Source organism: Chiloscyllium plagiosum, unplaced genomic scaffold, assembly GCF_037043375.1.
Source record: "Chiloscyllium plagiosum isolate Xiang-an unplaced genomic scaffold, Cpla_swu_hap1 HiC_scaffold_11, whole genome shotgun sequence".
NCBI lineage: Eukaryota > Metazoa > Chordata > Chondrichthyes > Orectolobiformes > Hemiscylliidae > Chiloscyllium > Chiloscyllium plagiosum.
Window position 1 is genome coordinate 23,056,367 of NW_028270149.1, and position 17,016 is coordinate 23,073,382.

At 42.4% G+C, this 17,016-nt stretch overlaps 1 protein-coding gene across 4 annotated transcripts in view; it reads right to left on the bottom strand.

The window, feature by feature from the left end:
- Window positions 1-17,016, bottom strand: part of col4a6 (collagen, type IV, alpha 6) — a 423,829-nt gene that overhangs the window by 43,065 nt on the left and 363,748 nt on the right. For all 4 annotated transcript variants that reach the window (XM_043705027.2, XM_087991898.1, XM_087991899.1 and 1 more), the window contains 4 exons: window positions 11,973-12,154; window positions 8,005-8,068; window positions 3,448-3,522; window positions 302-409 (listed from right to left, as the gene is read on the bottom strand). In XM_043705027.2, the coding sequence (XP_043560962.2) occupies window positions 302-409; window positions 3,448-3,522; window positions 8,005-8,068; window positions 11,973-12,154 (429 nt within the window). The remainder of the gene's footprint in view (window positions 1-301; window positions 410-3,447; window positions 3,523-8,004; window positions 8,069-11,972; window positions 12,155-17,016) is intronic.

A 17,016-nucleotide genomic window follows, 5' to 3' on the forward strand; every position in this document is an offset into this window, starting at 1 on the left:
ATCAGAGAAATAGGTCATGAGCTTGACTTCCAGCAGTCTTCAGGCATTCTGCACATAGCAGGCACCTCTCATCAAACAATGTTGGGAGAGGAGAAATTCAGTCAATATGTGACACCAGATGGAGATTGTAAGGGGAACGGGATGAGATTGATAGATTCCTTGAAGAGCATGGACTGGTTAGACCAAAGGGTCTGTTTCCATGTTGAATGACTCTATGACTAAATAACCCTGACCTGTTGAGCGGAATGCCTTCCTCTGTGCTATACTTCCATGGTCAAACAACAGTTTATAGGATTCTTACCGGGGCCAGCTGGTCGACCTCTTTCACCTGGCAATCCTTTAAGTCCAGGAGGCCCAGGGCTACCTGAGAGACCAGGGTCACCACGCAAACCAGTCTGTCCTCTTCCACCTGAAATTAGAGAACGGAACAGCAAGATTATGCATCTAAATAAATAAATGACTTCCAATGATGGGGAGGTACAACTTGATACGATGAACAGAAGTCAGGGTTAATGTGATCTACTGGACTAGGTTTCATCAGATGGGTCAGGAGGTATTTTCAAGATCTCTCTCCTCTAATCGGCCTGGCCTTTTAAAAATCTTGCATTCGGTCTCTTCCAGTGGATTACAAGTCTCAGTGTGAGGAGGGAATGTTTACAGTGTGAATGAAGTATCATAATTTACAGCAACCAGTCTTCTCCTTCCCAACAATTTTTGTACGCTCATGAGAATGGTTGAGCAAAGTTGTAAATAATGTTAACACCCTCTGGCAGTTACCTGCTGTCAAGTAAGAATCAGAAAAAACAGCAAGGCTGAGCATGGGAGCATTGTAGAGTTCAACAAACAAGTTCAACAAACTTGATTAAGAGAGGAAAATAGAGTACGAGAGTAGAATTGTAGGGAACACAGAAACTCATCATAAAAGCATCTATAAATAAATGAAGATAGTCACAAATATAGATCTCTTACGGTCAGAAGTTGAGAAACCTATAATGGGGAATAAAGAAATGGCAGAAGAATTGACCACCTACTTTGATTCTGTCTTCCCAAAAGAGGACACAAATAAACTCCCAGAAATGTTAGGGAACCATGGGCGGCACGGTGGCATAGTGGTTAGCACTGCTGCCTCACAGCACCAGAGACCCGGGTTCAATTCCCGCCTCAGGCGACTGACTGTGTGGAGTTTGCACGTTCTCCCCGTGTCTGCGTGGGTTTCCTCCGGGTGCTCCGGTTTCCTCCCTCAGTCCAAAGATGTGCAGGTCAGGTGAATTGGCCAAGCTAAATTGCCCGTAGTGTTAGGTAAGGGGTAAATGTAGGGGTATGGGTGGGTTGCGCTTCGGCGGGGCGGTGTGGACTTGTTGGGCCGAAGGGCCTGTTTCCACACTGTAAGTAATCTAATCTAATCAAGGAGTTAGTGAAAGGATTGAACTGAAGGGAATCAATATTAGTAGGGAAATGACTATTTCTTGGGACACGATAATTTCTTGGGAAATTGATGTGACTAAAGACCAACAAATTACCAGGGCCTGATAATCTGCAGAGTACTTAAGGGAGTGGCCCTGAAATATTGGATGCATTGGTGGCCGTCTTCCAACATTCTACAGAGACTGGAGCAGTTCCTGCAAGCTGTAGTGAGGCAAATGTAATCTGACTATTTAAAAAGGGAGAGAGAAAGTCATAATCAGTTAGCCTAACATCAGTACTGGGACAAATACTTGAGTCTGCTATAAAAGCTATGAGAACAGAACACATGAAAGCATTAAAGGATCAGACAAAACCAGTATGGGTTTATGAAAGAGAAATCATGCTTAACAAATCTACTGGAGATTTTTTGAGGATATGATAGGAAGAATAGATCAGAGAGAACCAGTGGATGAAATGCATTTGGATTTTGAGAAGGCTTTTGCTAAGATCCCTCTTAACGAAATGAGTGGCTAAATGTAAGCACATGGGATAAGGGGTAGAACATTGGTATGGACTTAAAGTTGGTTGACAAACAGAAAACAGAGAGTGGAAATAAATGGGTGTTTTTCTAGGTGGCAGGCAGTGGCCAGTTGGTACCGAAACCATCCATGCATGGGTGCTAACTATTCACAATTTATACAGATGATTTGGATGAGGGAACCATATGCAACCTTTCCAAGTTTGCTGAGAACACAAGATTGATTGGCATTGTGAGCTGTGAGGAGAAGGTAGCAAAGAGCCTTCTAAATGATTTAGACAAGTTGAGTGAGTGGACAAACACATTGTAGATGCCGTAAAATGTGGCTAAATATGAAGTTATGCACTTTGGTATGAAAAATAGAAAGGGAGTCTATTATTTAAATTGTGAGATATTTGGAAATATAGTCATACAAAGGGATCTGGGTGTCCTTGTACACCAGTTGATTGAAATAAACAGGCAGGTGCAGCAAGCAATTAGGAGAGCAAATGGTAACCCCGACTCCCAAAGCCTGTCTATCATCGACAAGGTACCAGTCAGGAGTGTGATGCAATACTCCCCACTTGCCTGGATGACTCTAGGCAACAACACTCAAGAAGCTTGTTACCATCCAAGACAAAGCAAGTTCTTGATTGGGACCACATCCACAAGCATCCACACCGTCCACCACCTGACGTTCAATAGCAGCAGTATGTACTATTAACAAGATGCACTGCAGAAATTCACAGAAGATCCTCAGACAGCACCTTCAAAAACCATGGTCACTTTTATCTAGAAGGACACTGGCAGCAGATACATGGAAACACCACCACCCTCAAGTTCCCCTCCAAGCCATTCACTAACCTGACTTGGAAACATATTGCTGTTCCTTCACTGTCACTGGGTAAAAATCCTAGAATTCCATCTCTGATGGCACTGTGGGTCAACCCACAGCAGGTGGACTGCAGTGGTTCAAGATGGCAACTCGCCACCACCTTCTCAAGGGCAATTAGGGATGGGCAATAAATACTGGTCAGCCACCAATACCCACATCCCAGAATGAATGAAAGGATTTTAGTTCAGAAGTTGACTTGTGTTATTTTACTTGTACTAGGCTTTGGTGAGACCACATCTAGAGTATTAAGGCAGCTTTGGTCTCTTGACATAGAGGAAGTGCAGCAGAGGATCACTAGGTTGATGCCAGACATGACAGGACTATCATGTCCTGACCAATATTCATCCGTTGACCATGTAAACAGATAATCTGGTCGTTATCACATTGCTGTCTATGAGAGCTTGCTGTGCAAATATGGGCTGCTGGGTTTCTAGCTGGTGACAAATCCCACCAGCCTCTGGTGGTCTACTGCTGCCCAAAGTCCCAGTCCCACCAGCCAGTCAGGTAACTGATGCCAAAAGACTTGACAGTCTGCACCTTCAGAACAGTAGCAATAGCGGATAGTGAATGCATGAGTGTGTGGATGAGATGTGAGAAAAACAGAACACTCAAATAACTCCAGTTACCTCACCTGGATACCCTGGTTGTCCACGTTCTCCTTTTCTTCCCAGATGGCCTATCACAGTTAGTCTATCACCAGGTTCACCTGTGTAGTCAAAAGAGAATTTTTGTCAGGTGTATATTCATAATACAATGATGAAGCAGGGAAAAGATGGAAGATGAGGGTTAGGTAGTGTGAAATATAAAAGGATATTGTTAGAGGCTTTTTTAGATATTTAAAAGGTAAGACAAAGGTGAGAATGGACATTGGACTTCTGGAAAATGAGGCTAGAGAAATAATAATGGGGAACAATGAAATTGTGAAGGAGCTGAATAACATCACAGTGGGAGACACCAGCAGCAGTCCAGGAGAAAGTGAGGTCTGCAGATGCTGGAGATCAAAGTTGAAACTTTATTGCTGGAACAGCACAGCAGGTCAGGCAGCATCCAGGGAACAGGAGATTCGACGTTTCGGGCACAGGCCCTTCTTCAGGAACCAGCAGCAGTCCAGAACTTCAAGAGAATTGGGGCAGAGGTGAGTGCTGTGGTAAACATTAAGGGGAAGATGCTGGAGAAACTGAAAGGTCATAAGGTGGATAAATCTCCCAGACCAAATAAACTATGTCCCAGATTTGTGAAGCAGATAGCTGAGGAAATTGTGGAGGCATTGGTGGTGATCCTTCTGGAATCACTGGAGTCAGGGAGGGTGCCAGCAGACTGGAAAATAGCTAATGCTTCCCCTGTTTCAGGAGGTAGGGAGAGAGGCAGAAGACAGAAAACTATTGATCGATTAGCCTGACCTCAATCATTGGCAAGATTTTAGAGTCAATTATGAAGGATGAGATTGTGGTGTACTTGGAAGTGCATGGTAAAATAGGGCTGAGTCAGCACAGCTTCATCAAGGGGAGGTCATGCCTTTCAAATTTGGTAGAACTGTTTGAGGAGGTAACAACCAAGTTAGACAAAGGACAGCCAGTGGACATGATCTCTTTGGATTTCCAGAAGGCTTTTGACAAGATGCTGCCTAGGAGGCTGCTAAATAAGATGAGTCAATGGTGTAAGGAACAAGATACTGGCATGGATAGAGGATTAGCTGAATGACAGAAGGCAGAGAGTTGGGATAAAGGGTCTTTCTCAGGATGGCAAACTGTGACTAGTGGAGTTCCGCAGGGGTCAGTGTTGGGACCACAACTATTCATGTTACACATTAACGATCTGGACAAAGGAACTGAAGGCATCGGTACTAAGTTTGCAGATGAGACAAAGATATGTGCAGGGACAGGCTGTTTTGAGGAAGGAGGAATGGTACAGAAGAAATTGTGAGGCAAGGAGAGTGGGCAAAGAAATGGCAGATGGAATACAATGTGGGAAAGTGTGAGGTTACACACTTTGGTAGGAAGATTGGACGTGCAGACTATTTTCTAAATGGGGAAAGGCTTCAGAAATCTGAAGCACAAAGGGACTTAAGGAGTCCTAGTTCATAATTCTCTGAAGGTGAACATGCAGGTTCAGTTAGCAATTAGGAAGGCAAATTCAATGTTAGCATTTCAAGAGAGCTAGAACTCAAGAACAGAGATTGTAGAGGCTGTATAAGGCTGTAGTAAGACCACATGTGGAACATTGTAATCAGTTTTGAACCCTGTATTCAAGGAAGAATGTGTTGGCCTTGGAGGAGTCCAGAGCAGATTTACAATAATGACCCAGGAAATGAAAGGTTTGTGGTTGAGGAATCTGGATCTGTACTCAATGGAGGTTAGAAGGATGAGGGGGTATCTGATTGAAACTTACAAATTACTGAGAGGCCGAGATAGAGTGGACACTGAAAAGATATTTCCACTTGTAGGAGAGACTTGACCTCGGGGCACAGCCTCAGAGTGAAAGAACAATCCTTTAGAATTAAAATGAGGAGGATTGTCTTCAGCTAGAGGGTGTGACATCTATTGAACTCTTTGCCAAAAAAGGCAGTGGAGGCTAAGTCATTGAGTGTGTTTAAGACAGAGATAGATAGGTTTTTGATTAAGGGCATCAAGGTGATGGGGAGAGGGAAAGAGAATTGGGTTCAGAAACATGTTAGCCATGATCAAATGTTAGAGCAGACTCAATGGGCCAAGTAGCCTTATTCTGCTCCTATAACTCATTGTTTCAGGTATAATTATTATATTTACATTCCTTCAACTGCAAAAGGCTTTGAAAACCATTTAATTCAAATGCACAATCCTTTATAATAATAAGCATTGGAATGTTCTTATCGTCTGGCTTCAAAGCTTCTAAAACTGCTCGTAATTGTCAAACTGTGAAATAGCCAGGACCCTATTGTGAGAATGGATGGTTGTGAAATCAGTCCTGCAGCAGTAATCCAGTAATGGAAACCTCAGGAGTATGTAAAAAGTCACAGTGGAACAGCAAGCAACCTTTATATTTTAACACTCCCAGACATGATTTGATAAATGGCTATTTTAAATCCATTGGCAGTTTTCTTTGATAGGTAATTTTGACAGTTCCTCCTGATCCTTTTAGTAGGTCCATGTGACAGTTTTATTTTATATGCTTTTTGGCAATTGCATTGACAGTTCCAATGAGCTTGACAGTAATGAGTTTATACACTTTTTATGTGTATTTATATCTGCTTTAAATGATTCCAAAAGTCTCCTTATCTCTTCAAGTCCTCCCCAAATAGCACCCAATCTCTATCAAAGGTGCCTTGGCACCAGAGAGAAAGGAATACTTTATCACTCAAAAGGCATACCCTGGCAAACTAAACAAATCCACAGAGTTCAGACACACTCTTTCCATATTTAACCAGCATACTTTGGGTTTCACATTCTAAAGCTACCAAATCCCCACTTCAGTGGAGACAACTCATGATCTACATACAGTTACCTCTGTAAAACATACAGGCATGAAACATTCCCTGTCCTCATTCCTGCCCTAGTGAAAATGAGAGATATCATGCTCGGGGCAGAAATGTTGGGCATTTCCACTATTTTTGCCACTGGACAAAATTGGCGCCTCGGGGTCATGAAAATATCCTGAATATTTCACACGCCTTCCAGGTCTCTGTGTTCCAAGCCATTGCTGTACTGAGCTGTTAGGATCTTCCACCTCATCTGTCATTCCAACTCTTCCCTGGAAGGTCACACACCAACCAAAACTGAAGGGCTGCTCACCTGTGCACAACCAACTACTTAGAGTCACAAGTGAGAGTTGGAGAGGTGTGGGACTCCTATCCACACCACATTTGATACAGTGTATAGCTTAGCAGGGTATCAAGTGTTTGATACTGCAGTTGTGATTGTTACAAGGTCAGCCAGGTAGACTTTATAGAATATGAGTTCCCTGATTGAGCCAGGTTAACAGCCCCTGTCAGGGATCCCTGATGAAACAGGAGTGTCAGAGATTCTGTTCACTCTGAGAGCTGGCTCTGAGGGAGCTGGATCAGTGTTAAGGACTCTGCACATCGAAATAAAGGGTACTTGGTGGTGGGATACTGGCCTCTGTGGAGTTATTTCACTTGCCTTCCCAAATATACCACTATGATAAGACCATAAGATGTAGGAGGAGAAGCAGGCTTCTATCCACTGAGTCTCCTCTGCCATTCAAGGAGATTATTGCTGATCTAATAATCTACAATACTACTTTGCCTTTTCCCCATAGCCCTTGATTCCTGTACTGATTAAAAATCTATCTATCGCAGCCATGAATATATTTAATGTCCCAGTCTTGATTTCCCTTTGAGGTAAGGATTCATTACTCTCTGAGAGAAGAAATTCCTCCTCATCTCTATCCCATCATCTTGAAAATCTCTATAAGGTTACGTCTTCACCTTCTCTGTTTCAAGGAGAGCACACTTAACATTTCCAAGTTCATCTGTTGTAACATTCTGGTGACACTCCTCTTTGCTTTCGTAGAGGCATTCCGCAGTGTAGTACCCAGACTGATCCAAAATACTTCAACTGAGGCTAAACCAATGATTTATAAAATTCTGGCATCTTTTATTTGTTTTTTGATTCTATTTCTCTCTTTGTGAACCTAAAGTAATTCAGATATTTCTAAACCACACTGCTAAACAATACAGTAGTTAACTGATGTTCCTCCAGCTCCTTCAAATTAAACAGAGACACAGATTCCTCCCATGTTGTTAAATTTGTGACCTCATTGTGTGGTGAGTCACAGCTTTGATTCCATGCTCTACTGAATTGTCAATCCCAAAGGTGGGTGGAACACAAGTAACTCACACAGGCTGGTATTACCAAGCACAGTTTGATTTGTTTCTTAAATTGAGTGTTGAGCAAAACAAATACAAGTTTGCAATTTGTAGTAGCAATTATAGCAGAGATTCTAGCGATGAGTCCAATGTTTAATGCATAGAAGTAACAACAGGTAAGGAGTGACCTTCACTCTCAGCTGTGTGGGTTTGCAACAGCACAGCAATCCAGGACTTAACATGCAAGGAACAAACAGGCTATGAACAACCAATGTTGTCCACAGGAGCAGCCTCACAGTGATCTTAAAGAGACCATACAGTGCAGTGAAAAAGCCTCCTACAGCAACGAGAGATCAGAAGGAAGCAGAGTTGCCAATTGCTTACCTTTTGGACCAACAAAACCCAATTCACCAGGGTATCCAGGAAGACCTGGCGGACCATCATTACCCTATTAGATACAACATTGTACAGTGAGCTCTAGATGGGCATTCAATATGCATGACACACACTTATTCAACATTCCCACACACACAGTTATAGGAAGGATGCAGTGAAACCTGAAAGGGTTCACAGAAGATTTACAAGGACATTACCAGGGTTGGAGGATTTGAGCTATAGGGAGAGGCTGAATAGGCTTGGGCTGTTTTCCCGGGAGCTTCGGAGGATGCGGAGTGACCTTATAGAGGTTTATAAAATCATGAGGGGCATGGATAGGGTAAATAGACAAAATCTTTCCCTAGGGTGGGGAATTCCAGAACTAGAGAGCATATGTTTAAGGGAAAAATTTAAAAGGGGCTTAAGGGGCAAATTTTTCACGTGAAGTGTGGTGCTTGTATGGAATGGGCTGCCAGAGGAAGTGGTGGAGGCTGGTACAATTACAACATTTAAAAGACATCTGGGTGGGTATATGAATAGGAAAGGTTTAGAGGGATATGGGCCAAGTGCTGGCAGATGGGACTAGATTAATTTAGAATATCTGGTCTGCAAGGATGAGTTGGACCGAAGGATAAGTTTCAGTGCTGTACATATCTGTGACTATGACTCTATGTCAGACTTTTGCCCAACCTGATGAACTAATTATCAGGAATGCATTTTACAATAATTACCAGAGAGATTCAACTTATTAGTCAGTATAACTGCTTCAGCACTATTGTGTGACGATATGGTGTAGTGGGACACAAGCTCCATCCTCCACTCTGCTGAGTCTTGAACCTTACTTATTGATGCTATATTGGGATGTGGAGATTTATTCATCTTGCAGTCTTACTGAGTGAACAGAAGGAGGCTTGAACTCCCTCTTTGCTGAACATCCAGTCTTAAATACACCATCCCCACCATTCTGCTGAAAAAATTTCAAGAATTTGATTCACAGGTTAGCCAGCATTTATTGCTCATCCCTAGTTGTCAGAGGCAATTAAGAGTCAATCATATTGCCATGGGTTTGGAGTCACATGTAGACCAGGGAAGGACAGCAATTTCTTTCTCTCAAGGACATTAGTGAATCAATTAGACGTACTTGTAGCTTTTAATTGAATTCGAACTTCACCATGATGGAATTCAAACCCAAGTCCTGAGAACATTACCCGGGTCTCTGGGTTAATAGTCTAGCAATAATACCACTAGGCCACTTTGAAATGGTCACAATATGTGTACTGTCTTGAGTTTTTTTCTAGAATGAGGGGAGTAGGGAGATCAATTTGATCAATTCAGTGCTCCAGTTCAAAAGGTTGGTGGGATATGCTCAGCCAAGTCAACATAAAAAGGTATTGCTCAATAGCGAGAAAATTGTGGACCATTCACTCATCGTCTTCACAAGCAATGCAAGAGCTTCATTAATGTAGCTGTAAAGATGGGTGAAACCATGTTACCTTGAACTCAGCGAATCAAATTAGTGAGGGCAATATGGAACCAAATGTTGGTGCAGAATGTCAAAGACAAAATCAATGTCACATGGTAAAAATATCACTTGGGATTATCCCCATATTCAGAAGGTTAATAATTTTTTCATGAAATAAATTTGCATTATTTTAAATGCAATGCAAATCCTTCAAACGCTTTGGGGAAAATACTTCAAAATCAATCGTTTTTATCTGTTGTTTTTAGAGATCTTTAGATAAGTTTAATATATTTTCCTAAATCAGGCACGCACACAGTAGTATTTAATGCAGGTTAGCAAACAAATGAAACTTATTTTTACATATTTATTCTGAGGTAGAGCTTCTGCTTTGGACATGGTTGGTAATAGGAGTACACATCATCATTTGCATATCACCAAACGTAAAACTAGACTGCATTTTAATTTTTTTTAATTGTCTTTGGCTTTAGAAATATTCTTTGATATATTTAAGAAGGCTCACCTGGTTCAGTTTGACTGAATTCTGAGATCTGTATTTTTAATCAATGTGACCTCTCTCACGCCGCCCCCCCCCCCCCCCAACACACACACACACTGTGAGTAGCACCATTTTAAGTAACTGAAAATGACTTTTAAAACTCTACAGAACCATAGTCAGTTTTTTTTAATAAACCATAAATTATTCAAAGTTTTTAATTTGTATGTATTAGTACCCTTGTGACTAAAAGATCACTTTAAAAGCATCAAAGGTTTACAAATAGAGACAATTAATGGAATCTAGCAATAATGGTGAAGTAAATTACAGTTATAATTTATTTTGTGAGCAGAACCTATGCAAATCATCACAGAAACTTTGCTCTGGACCTAATTTGAGCATGAAATTCCACAATCATTTGCACTGGTTTTGCTGATTTCAATCAAATTGCACTGAAATAAACAGCGTAACCTCCAGATCACCATGTGGAATGAGCATGTTGCTGGTATCTCTGGTTGAGTTATGTTCTGCTCTTTTTTAAACAACTCTAAAGCACTAGTTACAGTAGTAATCTGGGTCAATGCGTAATTCATTCCTGAAAGAATGAAACTGTTCAAAACAATCCCAGATTCCATTCCTGGTCTGTGCCAAGATAAAAATCAGCCAGGGGCCCTGCTCCAGCTCAGCAATTCCTAATATATATCTCCCACCATCTATAGCTATCTTCCTGTTGAATTCACATACAAAGAATGATACAAATATAAAAGATGGTTTTAGCTATGGTCACTTTTGTAGCAGCCAAGAGTGTGGTGCTAGAAAGGCACAGCAGGTCAGGCAGCATCTGAGGAGCAGGAAAATCACAGTTTCGGGCATAAGCTCTTCATCAGGAAACATCAATTCTCCTGCTCCTCAGATGCTGCCTGACCTGCTGTGCTTTTCCAGCACCACACTCTCAACTCTGATCTTCAACATCTGCAGTCCTCACTTCCTCCTCACTTTTGTAGCATTTGCCTTTGAATCAGAAAGTGGAGAGTTCAAGGCACACTCTAGAGACCTGAGCACAGAATCTAGACTAACTCTCCAGCCTAATACTGAGGGAGCACTACTTTGCTGGTGGTGTTGATCTTTTGACTGAAATATTACAACAAAGCCCCATTGGCCCTCAGGTCAATGTAAAAGATCCAATGGCGCTATTTTGGAAAATGAGTCGAAGAGTTATCCTCAGTATCTGCTGCAAAATAATACTAGGTAAAAACAATCACTGCAGATGCTGGAAAGCAGATTCTGGATTAGTGGTGCTGGAAGTGCACAGCAGTTCAGGCAGCATCCAAGGAGCTTCGAAATCGACGTTTCAGGCAAAAGCCCTTCATCAGGAATAAAGGCAGTGAGCCTGAAGCGTGGAGAGATAAGCTAGAGGAGGGTGGGGGTGGGGAGAAAGTAGCATAGTGTATAATGGGTGAGTGGGGGAGGGGATGAAGGTGATAGGTCGGGGGGGTGGAGTGAATAGGTGGAAAAGAAGATAGGCAGGTAGGACAAGTCATGGGGACAGTGCCGAGCTGGAAGTTTGGAACTGGGGTGAGGTGGGGGAAGGGGAAATGAGGAAACTGTTGAAGTCCACATTGATGCTCTGAGGTTGAAGCAAAATAATACAATGACATATTACCTAGTCAGTATCACATTGCTGTTTTAGTTCGGAGATGCCGGTGTTGGACTGGGGTGTACAAAGTTAAAAATCACACAACACCAGGTTATAGTCCAACAGGTTTAAGGGTGGTTTCTGTTCAGGAATCAATTACTGTGCTTTTCTTACATTACATCAATGACTACACTTCAGAAAAATGATTTAATTGATTGTAAAGTGCTTTGGGATGCCAAGAGGTTGTGATGTTATGTAAACAAGAGCCTTGTTTTGCCCCCATTAATCACCGAATTCAGCCTGACTGACTGCCTTTGCAACTGGAGCATAGAAAATGAGGAAGCTTCTTCAGCAAATAAGTGACATAGATTGAGCAGGATCCCTACCTTTTCTCCAGTCGATCCAGGGAAACCATTAATGCCAAAGGAGCCTTTCGGCCCTGGTTGTCCTGGCGATCCAGGATATCCCGGAGGCCCTTGATCACCTGGTCTACCTTTCTCGAACCCAGGATAGCCACTTGGTCCTGGGAGTCCAGGCCGACCAATTGGCCCTGGCAAGCCTTTGTTTCCTGTTTGAAAACAAAAATTCGCTTTATCATTTAGAATTAATTCTGTAAGGTAGTATTTCCACTTTCAGTACATTTGGCAAAATGGGTGCCATGTGCAAATAATATGATGTCCACTTAAAACAAAATATTCTTAGAAATATTCACCCCTCCCAAATTTCCTTCAAGCTCATTTTCATATCACCAAATATAAAATTTTCCATGAACTAGCGAGACTAAGCAACATTTTAAAACTTGACTTTTTAAAATAGGAAATACTTTGAAATATATTCAAGAGTGGTAAGTTGGAGCATCTTGGTAAATGCAATATTGGGTTTACAACAAAGCGTTTTTTAATGGTAGTGTTCAAAACTTTGTGAGTTAATTGACGTTAAATTGAAAACTAAATGAACGCCAAAAGAACCGCAGTCTCCATAATTCAGAAACAAAAACATACGGTGTTGAAAATGTTCATCAGGTCTGGCAGCATCTATGAAGAGAAATCAGAGTTAACGTTTCGGGTCCGGTGACCCTTCCTCAAAACTATAAATTGATTTAAATTTAGGTTTTATTGTCATGTGTACTCAAGTATAGGGTACACCACTACAATGAAAAGACTACCATGTCACCACACATACCGCCAGTTTTACGAAGGCTCAAGGTCTGCGCTGGGACTACCATCCTCCGCACTGGGCCTGTCATCCTCCACGCTGGGACTACCATTCTCCACACTGGGACTGCCGTCCTCCGCACTGGGACAACCATTCCCTGCATTGGGCCTGTCGTCCTCTGCGGTGGGCCTGTTGCCCTCCATGCTGGGCCTACTGCCCTCCGTGCTGGGACTACTGTCCTCCGTGCTGGGCCTATTGTCCTCCGCGCTGGGCCTACTGTCCTCCGCGCTGGGCCTACTGCCTTCCGTGCTGGGCCTACTGCCCTCCGCGCTGGGCCTACTGCCCTCCGCGCTGGGCCTACTGTCCTCCATGCTGGGCTTACTGTCCTCTACGTTGGACCTACTGCCCTCCGTGCTGGGCCTACTGCCCTCCATGCTGGGCCTATTACCCTCCGCGCTGGGACTACTGCCCTCCATTATGGGACTACTGCCCTCTGTTATGGGACTACTGCCCTCCGTGCTGGGCCTATTACCCTCCGCGCTGGACTACTGCCCTCCATTACGGGACTACTGCCCTCCATTACGGGACTACTGCCCTCCATGCTAGGCCTATTACCCTCCACGCTGGGACGACTGCCCTCCGTTATGGGACTACTGTCCTCTGTGCTGGGCTCACTTGACGTCCTGGACGTTCACCACCGATGCCATCTGAGCTCAAGAGGTAAATAAATAAAAGTGTAAAGAGGTAAAAAAACCAAGAAAATAGAAAAAAAGAAATGTAGTCACAGCAGACAAGCTCCAGCACGGGAGCCCTACTCTGCCGCCATCTTGGTTAAATGAGAATGGTTAAAATACTTGCTAGTCAGATTGGGAGCGTATTAGTCAGTTTTATATCATAGTAAATAAAAAGAATATTAAAAATATTGTAAAGAGTGTCCATTTTTGTCACTGCACTCAAAGGATTTCAAGACTCGTAGAAGACCTGTGAGTGAGTGCAATTTGCAGAAAATCCCACTGGTGGGAGTGTAATCAATTTCATGAACATGACCAGTTTCTAGTAAAATAGATTTTAAACTGAGGGAAAGGTTTTCAGAAACACAGCTTGCAATGGATTGAATTTGTGCTTGAAATTTGCAATCCTGCATGTTTGCTATGTCCATTTTGTGGTTAAAAACAAGAAACTGGAAACTTGTCCTATGCACATTCAAGTTATTTTACTTCAATAGACTTGGGTGAAAAATACCAGTCAAGGCATTGGCCTATGTTTACCATTATCTGCAATGTTTATAACAAAAAGAACTTTGTATTACATCTTTAGTATCACTGCCAACTCTGTGCCCATTAGTGTAGAGAGGAAACTGAGCAAAAAGAGTCAAAAATCAGTATGCCTGAACAGCCAACAGGCAAAAATGAGGACTGCAGATGCTGGAGATCAGAGTTAAGATTAGAGTGGTGCTGGAAAAGCACAGCAGTTCAGGCAGCCACCGAGCAGCAGGAAAATTGATGTTTCGGGCAAAAGCCCTTCACCAGGAATGAGGCAGGGAGCCGAGGGCTTTTGCCTGAAACGTCGATTTTCCTGCTCCTTGGATGCTGCCTGACCTGCTGTGCTTTTCCAGCACCACTTGAATCTTGACTCAAACAGCCAAGAGTCTAGTCTGAATGAATTCTTTATTTAATTATCTGTGAGATGGCTGCTAAAGTGTGTGTCCCTCATCGGTGAGGTCACATGACTATGGCAGACCAGAATGGACATTTTGTACATAATTGCATTTTAATCCGAACATTCTCCTTTCTATAAAAAGTATAGATGCCTTAATGTGTAGATTTTGAGGTAATCAAGATTCCCAATATACACACACCATTGTTCTATACCTCAACAATTCATTATTCTCATCAGTTTCTGCATAGATATTGTACATTGGACACATGCATGATGTTTTCTGCTGGTCATTAGTGTGATCTTCCTTCACCAGGGAGTCTTGTTCCTGCATCATTTATTACTGCCATGGTGATATTGCTGTTCCATCACGGTTGTTGGATTGCTGTGGATCTCTGGGCATGATGGTTGATCTGCAGATAGTGCTGAGGTGAGTTTATATCTTTCTGATCACCTGCCTGCCAGGGTGATCCTGAGCTTCTTCAGCTGGGCACATATACTTGCAGTTGTGATGGCATATCTGATCATTCACTTCCACTGCATATGAACAAGGGTAACAACCACTCTACACAGGCCCAAGTTGCTATATTTTTTCAATGTTTATACCCTGTCTGGCTCTCCCATGTTGTACTATGCCAATGATTTAGCAAGTTTGTCAAAATGAAATTTGGCTCCCTGCAATTTCACCATGACGTTTTCACGCATACCTGTTGCTACGTCTGGCTTCAGCAGCATTTTTGAAGAACAGGTTGGTTATACAAAGTTAAAAATCACACAACACCAGGTTATAGTCCAACAGGTTTATTTGGAAGTAACAGCTTTCAGAGCATTGTTCCTTAATCAGGTAGCCATGGAGCAGGATCATAAGACACAGATTTATAGCAAAAGATTATAGTGTCATGCAACTGAAATGTTATATTGAACAAACTCTTGATTGCTGTTAAGTGTTTCGTCTTTTAGAACGGGTTGCAGATTTCAGTTCGTTACTACGTAACTCCCAGAACTTCTTTTAAGTCACATTCTTGAGATAACTTAAGGTTTTATAAAAAAAAGGTGACATCTCAGCTCAGACAATGTATTAAAGGTATGAGGTTAGAGTCTGTCTGTTTCCCAACCTTGTGTCTGATTGATTCTATTTCCAAAGTAGGAATTTATAAAATGTTACATGGATTGTCTGCCTGCATTGATTGCCAACAGATTGTGCACCTTTTGAGCAAAATAGAATGTATCTGCAAATACAATTCTGCAAATACAAATTCACCCCATAGACCTATATGTGTGTATGCATGCATGAGAGAGAATGTGAGTGTGTTTGCGTGTGCATGCTTAGTAGAATGTGCATGTGAGTATGATGGAGTATGTGTGGGGGGGTGTATGTGTGTGTGTATGACAGAGCATGCATATGATAGAGGGTCTGCTTATGTGTGTGTGTGCGTGCGTGTGCGTATGTAGTGTAGTGGGGTCACCTGTAGTGTGACATGAACCAAAGGTCCTGTTTGAGGCCATCCTCATGGGTATCGAACTTTGCTACCAGCCTCTGCTTGGCCTCTTTGCGTGTCCTGAAGTCTGCCTTGGAGGATGGTCACCTGAAGGTCCGAGGTCAAAAGACCCTGATCTCTGAAGTGTTCCCTGCCTGGGAGGGAACACCCCTGTCAGGCAAATGTTGCACGGTGTCCTGTGTCCTATGTCCAATCACTGTTTTTGTAGCATCTGCTTGGTCTCACCAATGTACCATGCCTCAGGGTATCCTTGCTTGCAGCATATGAGATAGACAATATTGGCAGAGTCACATGAGTACCTGCCGTGTACATGGCTATTGGGTATAGCTTAATATGAGTGTTTGTACAGGACTGTCCTCCATGTATTCAGTTGGTGTGTTTTCCTCACTTGAGGATGTCCTTGTATACATCTGTGTTAAATTCACTCAACTTCTTTATGATTCCTTGATGGTTTTCAATGCTGCTGCAGCATCTCCACACTATCCCCAGTCAAACAGAACAAAAGTATGATACTGAATATTTCAATCCTTTATGAAGCAGGTAAAATCTCCACTCATGAATTAAGGATGATGTTGCTCATCCTAGTGCTGGGATATACTGTAACAGGTGAAGTGTGTTTTCCAGCATTTGGCAATCTCAGTAGTTGTTGAAGCCAGTTAGTTCACTTCCCAGTAGTCAGAATTGTAGTCTATTGTGAGAAGATAATCAGTTCCTGCAAGTGTGAAGAAGTTTCCACCTAGCTTTATGTGTCTGGAATGTTAAGTATCATTAGCAGCTTTCCAGATCGCTTAGCTTGGGACTCATTACAAGAACAGACTGATGTCATCTTACTTTCTTTGCTCATGTTTGATCAATAGAGAACAGCTCTTACCTGTCTCAGACTAAATTAAACTTCTTGATGATTTCCTTGGAAGCACTTTAACATCTCTTCTCTCAAACCCCATTGGGATAATGACTCTATTTCCATTGTACTAAATGCCACCTTGGGCTGTCAAATCATCTGCATATGACCACTATACTGTAGAAGGAGAACAACATTAAATGTTACGCAGACTCCATTGTGTCTGCTACAATACGACCTTCACAGAGCTTTACAATGTAACTTAAAACGGCTGCAAAA